Source organism: Gadus morhua, chromosome 4 (assembly GCF_902167405.1).
Source record: "Gadus morhua chromosome 4, gadMor3.0, whole genome shotgun sequence".
NCBI lineage: Eukaryota > Metazoa > Chordata > Actinopteri > Gadiformes > Gadidae > Gadus > Gadus morhua.
In genome coordinates, this window is record NC_044051.1 from 30,528,192 (window position 1) to 30,546,638 (window position 18,447).

Sequence of the window (18,447 nt, forward strand, 5' to 3'; positions counted from 1 at the left end):
CCCGAGGGCGAACACTGGTGCGCCAATGAAAAGCTGTCTCTGCTTGATAGACAGCAAAAAGTTAGCGAGCTTACATTGACTTCAACGTGGCCGGCGCTCCTGACTTGGAGGAGGGCTTTATTTCGAATGACCAATAACTAGCCTAGCCCAAATCATTGACGTTCAGACGCATTTAAATGGTTGCTGGCAGTGACAAGCATGTCACACAATTAATCGAGGATAAACGCTATGTATTTTTTTTGATTGATTTCGTAATGATAATAGTTTATTAATAGTTGGCAGATATATTCAAGTGAATAATTCACGGAGGGGTGGCGCCCTAGCGCCCCCTATTGAGCCACCGCCACTGAATTGGAGGCAGATTTTGATGATGTGTATTCGGATGGGTGTGATGGGGATGGGACATCAGGTTCAGATTCTGAAAATGATGATGACCTAACATCACTTTCCGATTACATTGCCAACTGGGCAGTGAGTTTTGGCATTTCCATGGTTGCCCTGACTGCACTGTTGAGTATACTCCATATAACCCATCCCAATTTGCCAAAGGATGGTAGGACCCTTCTCAAGACAAACATGCATTATTCTATTCCGGAGAAGGCTGGGGGGAACTACCATCACTTTGGCATCCTTTCCTCCTTGAAGTCCACCCTAAGCAAATATGCCAAAACACTGGCAGAGGGCATGACATTGGGGCTGCAGATTAGTATAGATGGTCTACCTTTATTTAAAAGTTCCACTGTACAGCTGTGGCCCATCCTTGGCTTACTGGATAGCGTCCCCATGAAGGAACCTGTGGTCATTGGGGCGTACTGTGGACCAAAAAAAACTAGTTCGGCCACAGAGTTCCTATTCGATTTTGTCAGAGAACTACAGGAGCTAGAGGCTGGGTTTTGTTTTGGAGATAAGAACCTTAAGATTCAGCTTCACACGGTAGGGTTGGGCAATCGTCTACAAGCTTCTATCGTCCGATAGCGCCCCCTAGCGATCGCCGATAGTCAATACTATCGGGGGGCAACTTTATAATAATTTTATTATATTAATTATTTATAATAATTTATCACTTTTGAAAAAAATTGCGTTTTTAATTTTCTAATTTTTTCTTAAAAACGATTACGATGGTGTTCCCCTTGGACCAGCGGGAGCCTCCGCTGATTTAAGTTTTGATGCGTCGGCGCCGGCGGCGCTGTCAAGATGACATACGCTGATGACACACAGCTCGTAGCTTTGTTCGAAATTGTTCACGGATATACTAGTGAACTATATAGGGTGCTCGCCATTTTGTAGTGTTGTTCAAATTCTCACTGGTTAATTTCATGCCCTATATAGTGCACTTAAAATATCCAAAATTTGAGTGTACATATGATGTTCCCTATGTGTTACTCCCATATACCACAATGCAATGCAGTCGTATTTTTCCGAGGAGAAGAAGAAGCTGAATAACCGCAAGCGGCGAAAACAAATACATTTAATGATGGAGTCTCCGGCTTTCGTTTAGAAATATCAACAATTTATTTGGGATTTAACAAGAAAATGTAACATTCAAAATTAATAAGAAAAACCTTGTTCAAGGAAATTTAACATTCAACATCAATACAACCTCCAGCTTTCCTCGAGAGTGCCCGGTTTGTTTACATGATCTGGGTGCATCTGTCTGCGTCACACAAATACCCGGCGCATTTACTGACGCAAATGACGTTTAGAAATGTTCAGCGTAGTGTCCGAATTCTCGTTTGTTCGTTCCCTATGTAGTGCACTATATCATGAACACTATAGGGAATAGTGAGTGAGTGAATAGGGAACGATTTCGAACACAGCTCATGTACCACAGCTGTGACCCGGAAATGGTGCAGCGGGGTGTGATGTCATTTCGCCGTGCAAGCAGACCGGTAGGTTTCGAGCCCCTCCCCTCTCCTCTCGCAGCGGTGAGTGAATACGGCAGGTCAGCGTTACATAGTATGTTTTCCACCGGTGCCAGTTAATTTCAATTACAATTTGCGGGGCTTTTTAAGTTGTAACATTAGCTACCACAGCGCTTTAAAAAAAAAAATTAAGAAATTAAAAATTAATTATTAAAATATTAATATCGCCTTTTTATCGGCAACTTGAGGCGATCGACCATGGAATCCATCTATCGTCGATAGTCGATTCTATCGACTATCGGCCCATCCCTATCACACGGTAGTATGTGATACTCCTGCACGGGCCTTTGTGAAAAAAACTAAGGCCCATAATGCTTACCATGGGTGCGACAAGTGCCTACACCCAGGGAAATACCAGAACCGGCGTATGTCATTCCCTGGACCGGAGTACCCCCTTAGAACTGACATCTCATTCAACCTGAAGCTTGATGAATTGCACCACCATAAGGGGTCACATCCATTTCAGAATGTCAAGATTGGCATGCTAACACAGTTTCCCTTAGATTATATGCATCTAGTGTGTTTGGGCATTGTAAGGAAACTGCTCCAGACCTGGCTCCGGGGTCCGTTAACAGTAAGACTGCCGGCATTTATAGTGGACAGGATGTCAGGCAAACTCCAGTCCATGAGGCCCTACGTGCCAATTGAGTTTGCCAGGAGACCACGGTCGCTTAGGGAGTTGGACCGTTGGAAGGCAACTGAATTCCGACAGTTCTTACTGTACGCTGGCCCTGTGGTGCTGGCAGGATTCCTGGACCGGAACATGTACTACAATTTCATGCTCCTGTCAACCGCAATATCCACTTTGATGAGCCCTGAACATCTCAACCTTGCTGACTATGCTGGACAAATGCTAAAATCTTTTGTAAACCATTTTGGTGAGCTTTATGGGACAGACCAGATTGTGTACAATGTCCACTGTCTGGTCCACCTGGCAGACGAGGTGAAGAGGCATGGCTGTCTGGACTCTTTTTCAGCGTTCCCATACGAGAACCACCGCGGGAAAAAAAAAATACTCATTAGAAAACCTGAGTTCCCTATAGCTCAGCTCATTCGGCGCCTTTCAGAGGTTACAGCTACCAAATTGGATGCTGATGCGGACATTATCCTAAAAAGGGAGCATTTTGTGCGCCCAATTGTTGTTGGCATGGGAGTTCATGCGCAATATGGGGAAATGCAATGTGAAAGGTGGACGGTAAAACAGGGGACAACATGTTTCTGGTGGGGGATAAAGTCTGCCTTATCAAAAACATTATCCAAAATGATAATGGTGTGTACGCTATTTACACTGAATTTTCCCGGCAGTCTCCATTCTACACCTACCCCTTCAACTCCGACAGAAGTCGGTTGAAGTGTCAGCGCTGCGACAGAAATGTGTAGCCTTGCCGTACAGGGAAGTTTTTGTGGGCCATACCTCTCCTCCACTAAATTAAACAAAAAAATCAGTTCAATAAATGTATCAGTTTAAACAATCAGTTTAAGTTAAAAACTCTAATTATATAGTTGACTAGTCACTATGAAACAGTTCAATCAATCAGTTTAAACAATCAGTTCAAGTTAAAAACTTTAATAATATAGTTGACTACTGACTTCTGACTATGACTTCCATTACTCTGAATGAAAATTTAAAATTAAAATTTGCTGTAAGTATTTCACAAAAGTTGGTATTATTCCATTGATACACTACACCCATAATTTCATGTTTTTAATGCTGATTTTTTTTATGCTGAATTTAACAAGCATTGATACTAGGGCTGCAACAACGAATCGATAAAATCTATAAAAATCGATTACTAAATGCGTTGGCAACGAATTTGGTCGTCGATTCGTTGTGTCGCGCGATTAATAAGTTACTCGTAGGCGCAGCACTGTTTACAGCCAGCCGCCGACAGGTTGGTTCATGGTTCATGCACGCCCACAGCGAGCTTTAGTGTGAGCGACCACAGCTTGTATTTTGGTCATATCTTAACACTGGACTGTAGGCCTACATAAAAGTGTTGTACCTTCACTGTCTTTGGGTTAAAAAAACTCCTTCAACTCAGTATCCGTCTAGTCCAACCGAAAACTGTCAGCTACTGCTGCTGCAGACGTTGTGCAGACGGGCTCGGAGTCGGCACCGCGTGCATCAACAGTCATTCAAAGCAGCGGTAGTAATCACACAACCGGACGGTGTAGAAAGTCCCATAAGTTAAAAATAGTGATACCGTTTTTAAATCCATGTTAAAATCGGCAGGATATAGAGCTAGTTAGCTTAAATATGTGTCCATTGGTCCATTGGTCACTGTTTGTGACCAATGGTCACAAACAGTGTCAAATGTGATGTGTTCAGGTCAGCTCAGTAATATGATTGATACGTTCAGATGCAAAAAAAATAAATAATAATAATTGAGATTTTGGTGAAAACTTGTTTTCCCAGTAATATAAAATAAATAGTAAAGATAGTATTATGACCTGTTTAATGTCCTATCTTGAACTATCATCATCTTAACATCAATTAAAGCAATATTACAAGTTCAAGGAGTCTCGAAAAAATGGTATCAATAGGTTTGACCGGTTAACCATGGACATCCCTTATATACATATTAAAGTATATCATACATTGTATGTTTTTTTTTTGTGTTATCCCAGTTATGTTTTTTTAATTATTTTATTATTTAATATTACTTTTAATAGTTCCGGGACGTTGGAGCAATAACCTGGTCTTTTTACACTTCAGTCTGCACTGTGAATTTGAAGTAATGTTCAGTTTTTGAATAAAGATGCGGCAATTACAAATGTTTCTTTTTTTTATACGATTCATCGATTAATCGAAAAAATAATCGACAGATTAATCGATTATTAAAATAATCGTTAGTTGCAGCCCTAATTGATACATGTCCCACGTTTCTCGATACCATAGACTGTACATAGTCCACTATAGTATACTATATTAGCATTATGCAATGATTTGTGACATTATGAAGCACCCAATCACACTCAAGAATTGAGTATTACAAGAATTGCAATAGTACCCTACTTTACGGTTGAACTGAAGTTCTACCTGACTATTATTATGACCTGTACTTTTACCTACCTTCTTCCCACCTTGGGGCACCATTAAGGTTAACTTTCAGCCCACCTTACTTGCTTATTTGTAAACACTGTACACTTGTGCATGCTTTAGTCCATGTTATTTCTTTGACGATGAATAAATACCCCTTTTCTTTCTTTCTACATTAAGGATGCCTTTTCATCTCATTACATTTCAAATAAACCGGGACATTGCTGTTGTCCCAAATGAATGGTACGATGAGGGGATGGCGTACTGGCCCAGCTATAAAAGCACTGAAAGGTTGAAAAGGTGCAGCTTTTAATGAGGAGAAGCCTGAGCCAAACTGGCCAAGATACGACGTCAATGTCTTCCGAACTTGTGGTATGCCAATTCATAAAATTCTTGTTTAAATATAATTTCATGGTTGCTTCTCCTTCTGCTTGGAATAACCTATTCTGTATATGTTCTGAAAAAATGCACATGAAATTGTCTTTGCCGTGCATTGTTTAAAATGTTCCATCTATACTATTCTTTGCCAGGTCTCTCTTGTAAGAGAGAGATCTGAGACATCATCATCATCATCATCATCATCAATAATAATAATATTCTGTGCAGCTCTACAGGTAATTTGAAACTCATGTTCATTTTAACATAATTTCAATTCTAGACAACTACAAAGATGCCTTGAGAATCTTGAAGCAATATCAGAATGGCTGCAACACCTCAGATCTGCAATCTGAGGCAGAGCTTGAGCATGAGGTTGAGCTGCCAGATAAAAGGAACAGGAAGCCAGTGTAAGTGTGTTCTGTCTTGTTTTTGTCATGTTTCTACAGTAAAAGGGTATTTCCCGTAGCATTAAAAAATAGACCAGAGATGCTTGACCTATATGTATATTTGGCGATTTTGAGATTGAAATAACCCTAATGATACGGTTACTTATCAGCCCTCGTTTCGGAGACTCTGACCACAGCGAAGAAGATGTGGAAAATGGTGACTTAGTGTCTCAGTTCGAAGAACTACCAGTTCGAAGGCCAAGCCAATTGCCCTGGCAGAGTAAGGAATAATCTCTTAACATCTTAATAACAAAATCGTAACATTAATATCAGAGATATGGTTAATATTCGTAGCACTAAAGATATTCCCCTCACCGTGTATCCATTCCTCCAGCTCCAACATCTCGCCGAGTGCCAGGCAGTAGATTCACTGCTCCTCAACCTGGAGAAAACTGTCCAGGTAAATACTGATAATATTTTTGAATACAGTGGCCCCATCTATCGTTTCACAGCAATGGTCACTCATCTCAGATTTTCTGCATACATTCTGAAATTGTAACTTTCAAAATCTCAGTCAAATATTTTGTCAGCTAAAAACATCTGCATTCATGCAATATTGCCTGAAAAGTCTTAGCATCCAGCATGTAATATAAAATGTATCATTTATCAGTATCAAATTGTATTGAAACACATTGTCCATTGTCGTTGAAATAGGTAGTGCATACCAAAATGAAACGTACAAATTAATGTTCAGCATGACCAGAGATTTTTTGTTTGCCATTGTTTGGCCCTGTAGCTCGCAGCCTCGATGGTTAACAGATCACAAACATTTAATACCAATTTATCTTCCTTAGCACCTCAGCATGGGGCAGCACTGCATCACCCTATATCCTTTCAACTCCCTGCACCCGCATATAAGATGCAGAGAGTTACTCAAGGTAGGGACTAGGGATGTCCGATATTGGCTTTTTTGCCGATATCCGATATGCGATATTGTCCAACTCTAAATTTTCGATTCCGATATCAGCCGATACCGATGTCGATATTTGGGTTATTTTCCTCAAACCTAATTTAGGTAGCATTACATATCTCCTGTTGTGGAATTAACACAACATGCTTAATGTTATTGTGATGCCCCACTAGATGCATTCTTGAATGCAACAAGGCTTTCCAAATGTTAACATTGTCTGTGCAAAATAAGAAAAATACTTCAACTTAATTTAAGGGAAAAGTGCCATGTTTATTTTATTTTTTTTAATGGTCTCAGACAACAGTTTGGATTACACTCTCCCTGAGATAATCTTGACAATGCCCACAACAAATAGTGCAAACTTGACTTCACAAATGATAAAACATTGTACCTGAACAACTATGGGCAACATAGCAGTATGTTTCTTTAACTAAAACTCAATAACCTTAATTGAATAAATGCACAAATATGAGTCAATTACAATGTGCACTGTACTGCACAATTTGGAAAACATTTATTTGAGCTATAAAAAATAAATAAATAAATAAATAAATAAATAAAAATCGGTTTTAAGGCAGAAAAATTCCGATACCGATATTGACAGATATTACATTTTTATGCTAATATCGGGCCGATAATAACGGTGGGCCGATAATATCGGACATCTCTAGTAGGGACTGATATATTGAAATCTGAAATATTAGCGAATAGACAGGACCCATTGGTATTATCAGTCATGGTTAACAGATGACTCTCGCACACTGCCCACCTCCCTATGGGCCAGGAACGGCAGTCCCTCCTCAACTCCCTCCACCCCTCGCACCAGGCCTGAATATGCAGCCTTCTTCAAGCCTGGCCTACAGACCAACATGGCGAGCGGGAAAAATGGCCGATACCATTCCCTGCTCTGGTGAGCAATAACCGACAAATACTGGAGGGTCATTCTGTGCCACCGATTTTGGAAAAAAATTCTGACAACCATCACATATTTTCCTCAAACTTTGTCTGTAACTTTTGTCATTAACTAATGTAATAGCTAATGTCAGTATTATGAGTAATGAGGATAAACACTGAAACGTGATATATGTGATTGACTACATTTTGTGTTTCTCCCAATTGTTCCAGGGGAAACTGAATGCTGTCTGGCATCTCGGCATCTGGCCATGGGGTGCTGTTCATCCTACTGGTGATCAGGTTCACCTTAGTAGGTTAACCTTTCATGTTTTTCAACAGCAGCAGAGTTCCAAATCCTTAGCCTGCTGGAAACCATCAAACACCAAAACGACCAGCTTGTGGCTACGGTGAACCTGCTCAAAACACCAAGAAGGTGAACGCCGAAGACGGCGTGCACCTTTCATAAAGCAGCAAACGATATGCTGCTGACCTGCCGATTTGTTCCCAAAACCTATGGGACAAGCTGATATAGCGGCCAAGTACACTTTGACCGTGGAGAAAGCCTGGCCTTTATCCAGCAAGCCCTGTAGAAATGTCAGAATAACAGGCACGGGACTCTGGAAAGCTATTTCCCCAGCTTTCGCGCACCAATCCTCGAACGCACGCCATTTCCCGTCATATGCATAACGCATAGAGGAAGCCCTGGCGCCCTGGATAGTCATATTGACATTCCATGGGAGTCCAGCCGTCTTTAGGTTCATCCTTTCACGGGCCAGGCCCACGGAGCCATGCGCTCCGGATGAGGATGGAAGATTTCCCCATGCGCTTGCGTCAGGAGATCCCTGCGTAAAGGCAGAGGCCAAGGCTGGCTGTACAGCAACTGGACTATTTCCGCCAACCAATATTTCCCCGGCCAACGGGGGGCTATAAGGATCAACACATGACCCTTCTCTCGCACTCTGGCGAGAGTTGAAATGATCAGTTCCAATGGGGGAAAAGCGTACAGGAGGCCTCGCGGCCACTCGTATGCCAAAGCATCCAGCATCCGACCGGTTAGGGAATAGAACAGAGGGCACTGAGTGTTCTCCTCTGATGCAAAGAGATCGACCTCTGCTCGACCGTATCTCTCCCATATCTGGTTCACGACCACGACGTGGAGTTTCCAGTCCTTGTAGCGAGGGTCGCCCCTGGACATTAAATCTGCTCCTCAGTTCCGCGCGCCTGGCACGTGTGTTGCTCTCAGCGACAACAGGTGGGTGTTGCCCCACATGCTCAGTCTGTGTGCCAACGTGTGCATTTGAGGGGAGCGTAGCCCCCCCTGACGGTTTATATACGCAACCACCGTGGTGTTGTCCGTCCTGACTAGAACATGTTGACCTCTCAGAGAGGGAAGAACTTCAGTGACACCGCCTGAAGTTCCAGGCAGTTTATGTGAACAAACTGCATATGGGAGCTCCACGTGCCATTTACTGTTCTGCCCTCGGATACGGCTCCCCAGCCCGCCCGAGAGGCATCCATCGAAAGGACCTTCCTCGCCAGGACAGTTCCCATGGTAATGCCTGTAGTCAGAAAGTACACGCGTCCCCAAGGTCGCAGCGCCGAGACGCACGCCATGGAGATCAAAACCCGGCGATGGCCATGGCACGTCGGGTTCAGTCTGAGTGATGCAACCCATCGCTGAACCGGCCTCATATGGAGGCGGCCAAGTGGGACTACTACCAGCGCCGACGCCATCAGACCCAATAGTCTGAGGAACGTTCTGAACTTCAACATCGTCCCCCTGCGAAAATGTGCCAGACAAGCCTGAAAGGCTTCCACTCTCTCCGCGGATAGATGCGCTTTGAATGTCACTGAATCGAGGCACAAGCCTATGAACGTTATGCTTTGAGTAGGGACCATAACATAATTTTTTATGTTTATTGTGAAACCAGGGACATTAGGTGCGATGTGAGCACGCTGGTTTGCGCCTGAGCCTCCTGGGGCGTATGTATGTTCCTAAACGCATTCCCTTCAACCTGAGGGGCGTGATAGCTGCCTCTGTGCATTTCACAAACACCCGTGGACTTAACGAAAGGCCGAACGGGAGAACCAAATACTCGTACGTTACGCCCTGGAAGACGAACCTGAGATATTTCCTGTGAGGGGGATAAATGGGGATATGGAAATAAGTGTCCCGATCTATGCTTGTGAACCAGCCTCCCGGGCGCACGAAGCATATGCGAGTGGCGTGTGTCATCAACCTGAAACTGTACCGTCTCATGTATCTGTTCAGAGCGCGTAAATCTAATATCGGCCGGAGGCCCCCTCCCTTCTTCGGGACTAGAAAGTACCTAGAGTAAAAACCGGGTTTGGATCAGAACATCTAGGGCGGAGGCGACGGCGTCTGGTCGGGCCTGCCGTACCCCCTGGTCGTAGCGCCTCAGGTAGCGCGCCGTTTCTTCACGGCTCCCTGAGTAGCCGAAGGGGCCGCACGGCCACCTGGCGCCACACCGGGCGCGGGTGGTTTCCTCGCCCACGCGCCACTGTGCTCCGGCGGCTTGTTCTGGCCGCGGCCGGCCCCGTTGGTTGGGTGGGGCTGACGCTTCTGGATGCGGTAAGCCGGCGGAGGAGCGCGGGGCTGGGTGAACACCTGGCCGGGTGCGTTGGCGGGGAAAGGCGCTCTTCTGGGAAGACACAGTCGCAGCGCCTCACCCTCCCTCTTTTTCTCCTCCCAGCGTTTTAGCATGACGTCATACGCTGGGCCAAACGCGTGGGGTGGAGGTGCTGCACGACTTAATCGTGCAGCTTAGTTGTGTTTCAGGGGTAGGCCACTAGCTACACAGTAATCTTACATCGATGGGGAGGCAGAATTGCTATTTTCTATATAATTTAAGTTGAACATGATTAAACTGAAGTTGCACATGATTTCCAATCGGGTTTGTTTGTCTTACATTATGAATTCTACAGGAAATTACTGACAAGTGAAGATGCCAGACTTTTGTGCAGCCTACGGATGCGTTAATCTGCGAACTCTCGAAACGAGAACCCGTGGGATCACCTTTCACCTGTAGGATATTACAATATTATGACATTTAATTTTAGGATAATCTTTAGTTACTTAGTGGAAATATATACAATACAGGTCCTGTTACACAGGAACAGCGGGGCTATTATGTATATAGTATTGCTAGATTGTTGTTGACAAAAGGCTTTTTAGAATATGTTTGTTAACACAATCACTGAATGGAATTTTAGAGAACTCTTTATTGTTTTTAGTGTGGTTGAAAATGTTGACAATAATTAATATATCTGGGTGCATTTCTCACTTTTTTAAGTTTTCCCAAAGCCAGAGCTATGAGGATAAAGTGGGAAATTGGTAGCATCATGCCTTCAGTGTGCATATTGTAAATAGTTCTCTGCAAACCTATGGTGGCATCATGCCTTCAGTGTGCATATTGTATATAGTTCCCTGCAAACCTATGGGGGCATCATGCCTTCAGTGTGTCTTGAACAGCCGCAAAGGTTGCACATATTCTTATGCATTTTTAAGTATCTTTTACTTTAGTTTTGAATGTATTCTATTTTATCCTATTTTTTAATTGATCTCTTAAGTCCCTGCTTGTTTATATTGTGTGACATATATATCACTGTTTTTTCATTGTTCATTGTTATTGTCCTAATGTATGCACCTTATTCACCAAGCCAAATTCCTGGTTGGTGTAAAACCCTTCTTGGCAATTAAATCCTTTCTGATTCTGATCATGATTATATTCATATTTATCGTATTTGCCTAAATGCATACTTGACTGTAGATAGATTTGAGTGAAGTTACCAACACAATAGATTGCTGAGTTTTAGTAGCCCATATATTGATTTAACATAAATAACATGAATACCTTGTGCATGTGTGTATTTATTGCACCTATCTGTTCTGTTTAATGTTCATTTCATATGAGAACACATGGTTATAATTACATAAATACACCTCTGTACAGGGTGGGGATTTCAACACGCAGCCTTTCATGATGTGTATTTGTAAAGGCAAATACTGTACCTATTTTAGAACATTATTCTATTTTTCTTAGAACCTAACAATTATTCATAAGTATGTCGGTTGAAAATTGAGCAAGTTATGGTTATTTAAAAAGTACATGAATCACTACCAACACAATGTTATTGGTGAGCAGCTAACTGTGGTAAGATGGCCGCCAGTGGTGACGTTCGACTCCATTGGCCAGCACCGCGGACGAGGCATCTAGTTAATATATACAGTATATCTATGGTCGCAACTGTGTCCTGGCCACGGTAGGGACTCTAAATAATCGTGAGGACTAGGCTTGTGACACACCAGGGGCGCAGATGGGATTTTTGAACTGGGGGGGGACAAAGCAAATGATTTCAACTCAATAAGTTATTTTTGTGTAATCTGGGCTTTAACTAGCGCTCAAGTAGTTACTTTCGTAATAGCCTATGGGCCAATGATTTGCACTAAAATGCCATTGGAGAATTCTTATTTGAAATCATGGATAAACAACAGTGAACATTGTTAATCAATGGCCTAATTTATAAACACTAGACATATATAATGAAACTATTATTTGTCTGGAATGCCAATCACCCACAGAAACTTCATGCCTTATGCAAAATATGTTTTATATAAACATTTGTGTAGACACTCAGAAGTTTAAACAACAAAATATTTACATGAATGAACAAAAAGCCAAATAAATTTACTGTCTAAGCAGACTCACTGAAGGACCCAAAGACATCTCTCCTCCTTTCATTACCCTGAACATACTGCTGGGCAATTTTTTGTCTGTCTTGTCTGTCTAGCCATTCTTGGTGAATATGGCACACAGCAATGCCCTTGAGTCTTTTTTGTGTCATGGTTGATCGCAACCATGTCTTCAATCTGCGTAACCCACTCAAACTGCGCTCTGCCTCGGCAGATGATATGGGCACCACCATCAACAATCTCACTAGTGTCTCTACCTGATCAAACAGGCCACGGACTTCAGGGGGCATTTCTTTCAAAGCATGCACTGCATCTGCAGTTTTGTTGACCTTGTACTTGTTTTTAAACATGGCCAGTTGGACTCTGAACTCTCTCTCCTCTTTCAGTTCAGGATATTTGCAAACAGCTGCATCATTTGTAATGGGAGTAAGGAGTGAGTTTTCCATTTATTTTAATGTTGGAATTAGGGATGCACCGATTGTGAAATTCTGGGCCGATACGATGTTTACAATAACACTTTGGCCGACACAATGTTATTTATTCCCCCTTTCGTGCCAGGAAAACAAACCCTAACCCCCCACGCACGCACACACGCAGACATGCACCCACGCACCTCGTATGCACGCACACACAATGACACACAATTTATTTGTTACCAGCATTCGTAGTGTTGATCAACTGAGATATAGTCGCCAAAGACATTGACGTCGCTCAGCTACCGAAGATGCTTGCGGAGTGATACGACAGAAAAAAAATAAGCCGCCAGCGCGCACTTGTGGTTGGTTTACAAATAAAATTGATAGAAAAAGTCGGTTGTGTAGGAGTATTTCACTGTCTCGGAGAAAGATCGGCGTATGCAGTTTGTAAGACAGGTTCCAGTGACATTTCAAGAGGAGGAAGCCTCGTTTTACCCGCGATGTTTGTCGCCTTTTGTAGGGACAGTGGGGGGGTCACTATGAATCTGAGGGGGTCATATCCCCCCCGTCCCTAGTGCCATCTACGCGCATGACACACACACTCATGTGGCGTTCGCGCGGTAATAGCTCATTGGCGCCACCTTGTGATCATTATGTGCAAATGCACAGCCTCTCATTCAGATGACTTAGGGTTCATTTGACCCCTCTTGTGGCGCTAGTAGTAAGTAAAAATGGCCCGGCGTTTCTAGTGTTAAAGACTGGGGGTTCTATTCCCTAGTGATGCAAGGTTTTTTCTTTCATTTTGGACTGTACACACGTGTCGAGTGACGGATACGCGCACAATGTACACTAGTGTTGGCTCGTTTGTTCGCGAACCGGTTCGAATGTACGAGTCTTTAGGACGAACGAAGCGAACTGGTTCGTCTCTTTCGTTCGTTCGGTCGTCTCATTCACCATTCAATTCACCGGAAACTCGACCAAACGAATGAACGAGTTTCCGGTAGCAGACTCAGTGGAATTAGTGCTACCGGAAACTCGATTGAACGAACGAACGAACGATTCGCGAACGACTCTTTTCTCGTTTTAACAACAATGGAAAACAACACAGAGAACACAGTTCGCACTTAGCTGAGTCTGTTGCTTATTTTGATATATGTTTACCATTTAATGGGAAAGAAGGCTCGTCGCCTTTATTATGTCCATGGTCGTCGCACGGACTATACGTCATCCAGCTCAGGTTGCATAGCTGTGCGTCTGCGCGTGTCGGCTCATTAGCATCTGTACCGTGGCGGGCGGCCCGTACCGTAGCAGCACACCTCTCCCAAGTGGCCAAGTTGGCCTGGCCTGGCCAGACTGGCCACACTCACACTGGCAGATTTGAGAACGGTTAGGGTTGAAAACGGCCACGGCCAGATGGTGTGTGAGTGCACCCTCTGAGGGCGTCAGGTGGTCCTGTCTGGCAGAGCAAGGCATCACATGGGTTTCGGGTTCACTTCCCGCTGTGAACAGCCATGCTATGCATGTCATTTTGAAGTGCTTTTCAAATAAGAGCATCCATCATGTTGATTTCAATATGGCTTTTTTGTAGCAGTTCCCAATTTCCTATTTTTTGTCATGCAAACCAGACTTCAAAAGCCTTCGATCTGTAACTTATGAATGTTCTGCAACATCAACTGTCTGGCACACTTTTGTTTTGGCACATTTTGTCCTGTTTTAAATGTTTTGTCAGAAAGATGTTGACATATTTCCATACACTGTCACGGTAAAGCAGACAGTGTAAACAACTCATTTAAAGCGAGTCGTGTTATGCGGCCGTGTGAGTGAATGAACCACAGATTACCAATCACATGCAGATAGTTCCCCGTCCACAAAGTAAACACGTCAAGCTCCGTGGTCTCCGACGAACCCAAACGAATTTGAGCTAAATCGAGCTTGGGTCGGCTGAGCTAAGCCGGAATTGGGTCGGCAGCTCAGGAGGTAGAGCAGTTGTCTTGTAACCGAAAGGTTGCTAGTTCAATCCCCAGCTCCTCCTAGCTGAGTGTTGAAGTATCCATGAGCAAGACACTTAACCCTAACTGCTCCTGACGAGCTGGCTGTCGCCTTGCATGGTTGACTCTGCCGCCGGTGTGTCAATGTGTGTATTAACTGATGGAAGTCGCTTTGGATAAAAGCGTCTGCTAAATGCCCTAAATGTAAATGTAGCCTATTATGTTAGCTGCCATAGAGTATAGAAGACGGTTTGCACATACACTTAAGGACATGGGAGAAATAAACCTTAGAGTCCTATTCATATGCACCACTTGGACAAATAACTGCCCTTTAGTAATTTCAAATAATAAACCTACAGACTATTTTTCGACTTTAACCAATCTTTTTGACAACCACAAAAAAACATAACTTTATCACTTCTTTGTTATTAGCATCGGCGCCCTAATAGTCCATTGAACACCCCCGAGAGTGATGGTGCGCTCCAGGGAGCGCTCCCTTGGGGACTTTACAAAGGGCAACTAAACTCACCAACACCGCAAATATAACATCCACTGAACGCTTGCAGGAGCCACTCACCGAAACACGAGTTGATGAAGCCGTACCACATGCACCCGTGCCTCCCGTACAGCCAGTGCGCGTGCAGACTGGACGCAAAGCTGAGCGTTGTGCCGAACACGCACACGAGCATGTCGCTCACGCTGATGTTAAGCAACAGCATGTTGACGGGCGTGCGCAGCGTCTTGAACTTGCAGAACAGCACGAGCACCACCAGATTGTTGAGGAAGCCGAACACCATGATGGAGCCCAGGAACACGGAGACCACCGTGTGCCCGGTGCGCGTCAGCAGCTCCTGCGGCCGGTCGCTCCACTCCTGCTCGAGCGACCTCAGCAGGTCCTCGTCGCTCGCGTTCCCCACGTCGGAGAACATTCTGGTTGTTGGTTTTTGTTTTTGTTTGTTGTTCGTTATGTCAGAGAGCCGCGCGCTTCATCTCGGCGTCATCAGCTGCATCGTTGGCTGTTCGGTGTCATTACGGGTGGGGCGCGCGAGCCGTCTCGACATGGCGCGCGGGGTGTTGCTGATCCCATTGTTTCGGATCCCCGTGAAGTCCTAATGTCACTTTTTGTGTTTTGGAGCAAAAAAACCTCTTTGGTTTAATCTTAGAAAGCGGTACTACCTGGTCGATTACAGGCGTTGGTAGCAGCACAATATATTACTTCACTCCGTGACTTAAAACACATTGAAATAGCACAGAGAGTGACTAATGACTCAATCAAGAGCAAAAACGAAGTGTTAAGAGTAAAGGTCCAAAGTGTCTCGCTTCTGTCCAGAGGAGAGAGTCGTGCCGAGGAACAGTTCGTTCGCCATTACCACGTTCAGACGGACTACCTGAATGGACGAGGCGTCTCCGGCTATCGGTTTAATATGCAGCCTCTCCAAAGGCGTGCGTAGGCTTACATGACGCATGTGCATGTCAGGATACTTTTTTTTCCCCCCACCCCCGAGGACTGCGGGCGTGCATTCTCGTGCATTCTCTCTCTCTCTCTCTCTCTCGCTCTCGCTCTCGCTCTCTCTCTCTCTGTTTGTATTCGGACGTGAAATAATGAGGCCCGATTGATTGTGGATGCATGGCCAACGACACGTCGAGTCGTATTTACAAAGCTTTTCATAACAAATTGTGATGAAGACGTCACTAGGCTGTTTCATTCGAGGCTAAAGTCCCGGATATTATTTAATTAGTCCCGAATCTTATTTATTTATTTATTTATTAGCTTGCTTTACACTAGAAACAAACATGGGGATTCCAGGTACATCTCAAAATAAAGTAGCTTAGTACTTCTAGATAGTCCTTCTGGCAAGAGAATAAACGGTTTAAAAACATAACCAGACTGTTTACCACCTCAAGTGAATTAACCTATCCTATCCCCAGTCAGATATGGTCTGTCTCACTTGTATTCATTTAACTCTGAAATAACTTGAATAGAACTTTAGATGTCTGGGGATAAGCAGCACAGCAGTCAGGTAGCTATTTAAAGCTATAATAAACTGCGTATTTTGTGTATTTAGGTAAAGCATAATGAAAACTGCATGCGCAAAAAAAGCATACACAAAAATTATGCTTTATTCCCTTTCCCTCTGGGCTAATGGTGCATTCCAGAGCCCATCCAAACCAGTGGGACATGGGACTTATCCTACCTCCAACTAAGAAAAGTGCACTGGAATGCCTGTCGAAGTGGAACCTCCTACTATCGAACTGGGGGGTGATCGACCTAGCCCCACTTCAACAAGTAGGAGCTAGTACAGTTCAGGAAGGATAAGTCCCAAATCCCACTGGTTTGGATGGGCTCTGGAACGCACCATAAACCCTGGATATTTCAAAAACTTAGAAACGCCCCTGATCACAATGTCTCTAAATTAAGGAAGAGACCCGAAACGCAGACATGTAATGAATAATCCCCAAATGTAAAGAAAGCAGGGGCGTGGAGCCGGAGTGCTAAACGAGAAGCGGCGAGAAGTCCCTCGGTTCGTATACCTCGCGCGATGGGCACGAGCACCGAATAAATATTCACTGCGATCGCGTGAACCGCTAGAGCACGCGCGCACGGGAGCCGACCGCTCATCGCCGCTTGGAACCGCCGCGTGGTGGGAAAGCCCGGAGCACCGGCAGGGAAGTTGGAGAGAGTTTTGCAACGTGCCGGTGGAGACCGTACTCGTCTGAACTTCTGACATGCCTCTGCGTTATTCGCTTCATGGCTAACTTCTACTCACCGGACCTTTTTTGCAGTAGCCTAATTTAAATGTGAATAAGTTACACATGTAAATCTAGATTCTTTTTTTGATAAAGTATTTATTGTTCAGCATGATGCAGTCTATGTAGTGATTTTGGGTTAGGTCTGTGTAGTGTCCCTACCAAAGCTGAGACCAAACGTAGGCCTACGCCCTTGAATTAAACCTTTTTGATTAGGCCTACAGACGAGCGGTGTCTTCAGAAGAGTTGGGAGCGTTTTATTTAGAAGAGGGTGTGTCGTCATCAATTTGAAATGTGTCGATTTTTTGCGTATGTAACGCCCCGTGCCCACTACCTCCGTCCGTTGACTGATCCCCATTGACTTTGAATGGGGGGCTCCATCAAGAAGTTGAAAAATGTTCAACTTTTTCGGCAGCGACGGATCCGTCATCCAATCAGATCGCGTATGCAAATTTAAGCACTGTGACGCGACTCGGGCTCTGACGATACTGGAAAGTGGGAAAGCGCGTCAAGCAGGAAGAAGCGGAATGGCCCTTGGCTGTGATCCTCTGTGTATCCTACAAGCTTAAATATGAGAAATATTTTAATATTTTAGTGGAACACACCCTTAAACTGGCCCCTCTGAGAGTCCTCAGGTTGTCTGCGGGCGGGGGGGGGTCCTTTAGGGCCAGCAGCCTGGGTGATACATTACTTCAATTTAGAGTGCAGACTTCTTAATACCTGTAAGCCCAAGCTTAGCCAGGGACCGGGAGATAGGCCCCTCCGCGTCATGCCGTTTGAATGTTAAGGTAAACAAGACGGCTCTATCCCCCCTGCCCACGTTTTCTTCATACATACATACATACTCATACATATATATATGTAGATGTTACGTTCACCGGGGAAGGTAGTGGACCCAAAAGCATGACACAGGATAGACCAGGCAAGTTCCATGGAACAGAGGTGTTTATTGATTATCCGAGGGGCGCTGGAGAACGGTGGGAATCCAGAA

The 18,447-nt window shown here is 44.2% G+C and overlaps 1 protein-coding gene across 1 annotated transcript in view; it reads right to left on the reverse strand.

Moving 5' to 3' along the window:
* tmtops2a (teleost multiple tissue opsin 2a) overlaps positions 1-16,136 on the reverse strand; it is a 51,998-nt gene extending 35,862 nt beyond the window's left edge. The window contains exon 1 of the mRNA XM_030353760.1: positions 15,286-16,136. Coding sequence (XP_030209620.1) covers positions 15,286-15,637 — 352 coding nt within the window. The 5' untranslated portion in view covers positions 15,638-16,136. The remainder of the gene's footprint in view (positions 1-15,285) is intronic.
* Positions 16,137-18,447: the final 2,311 nt, after the last annotated feature.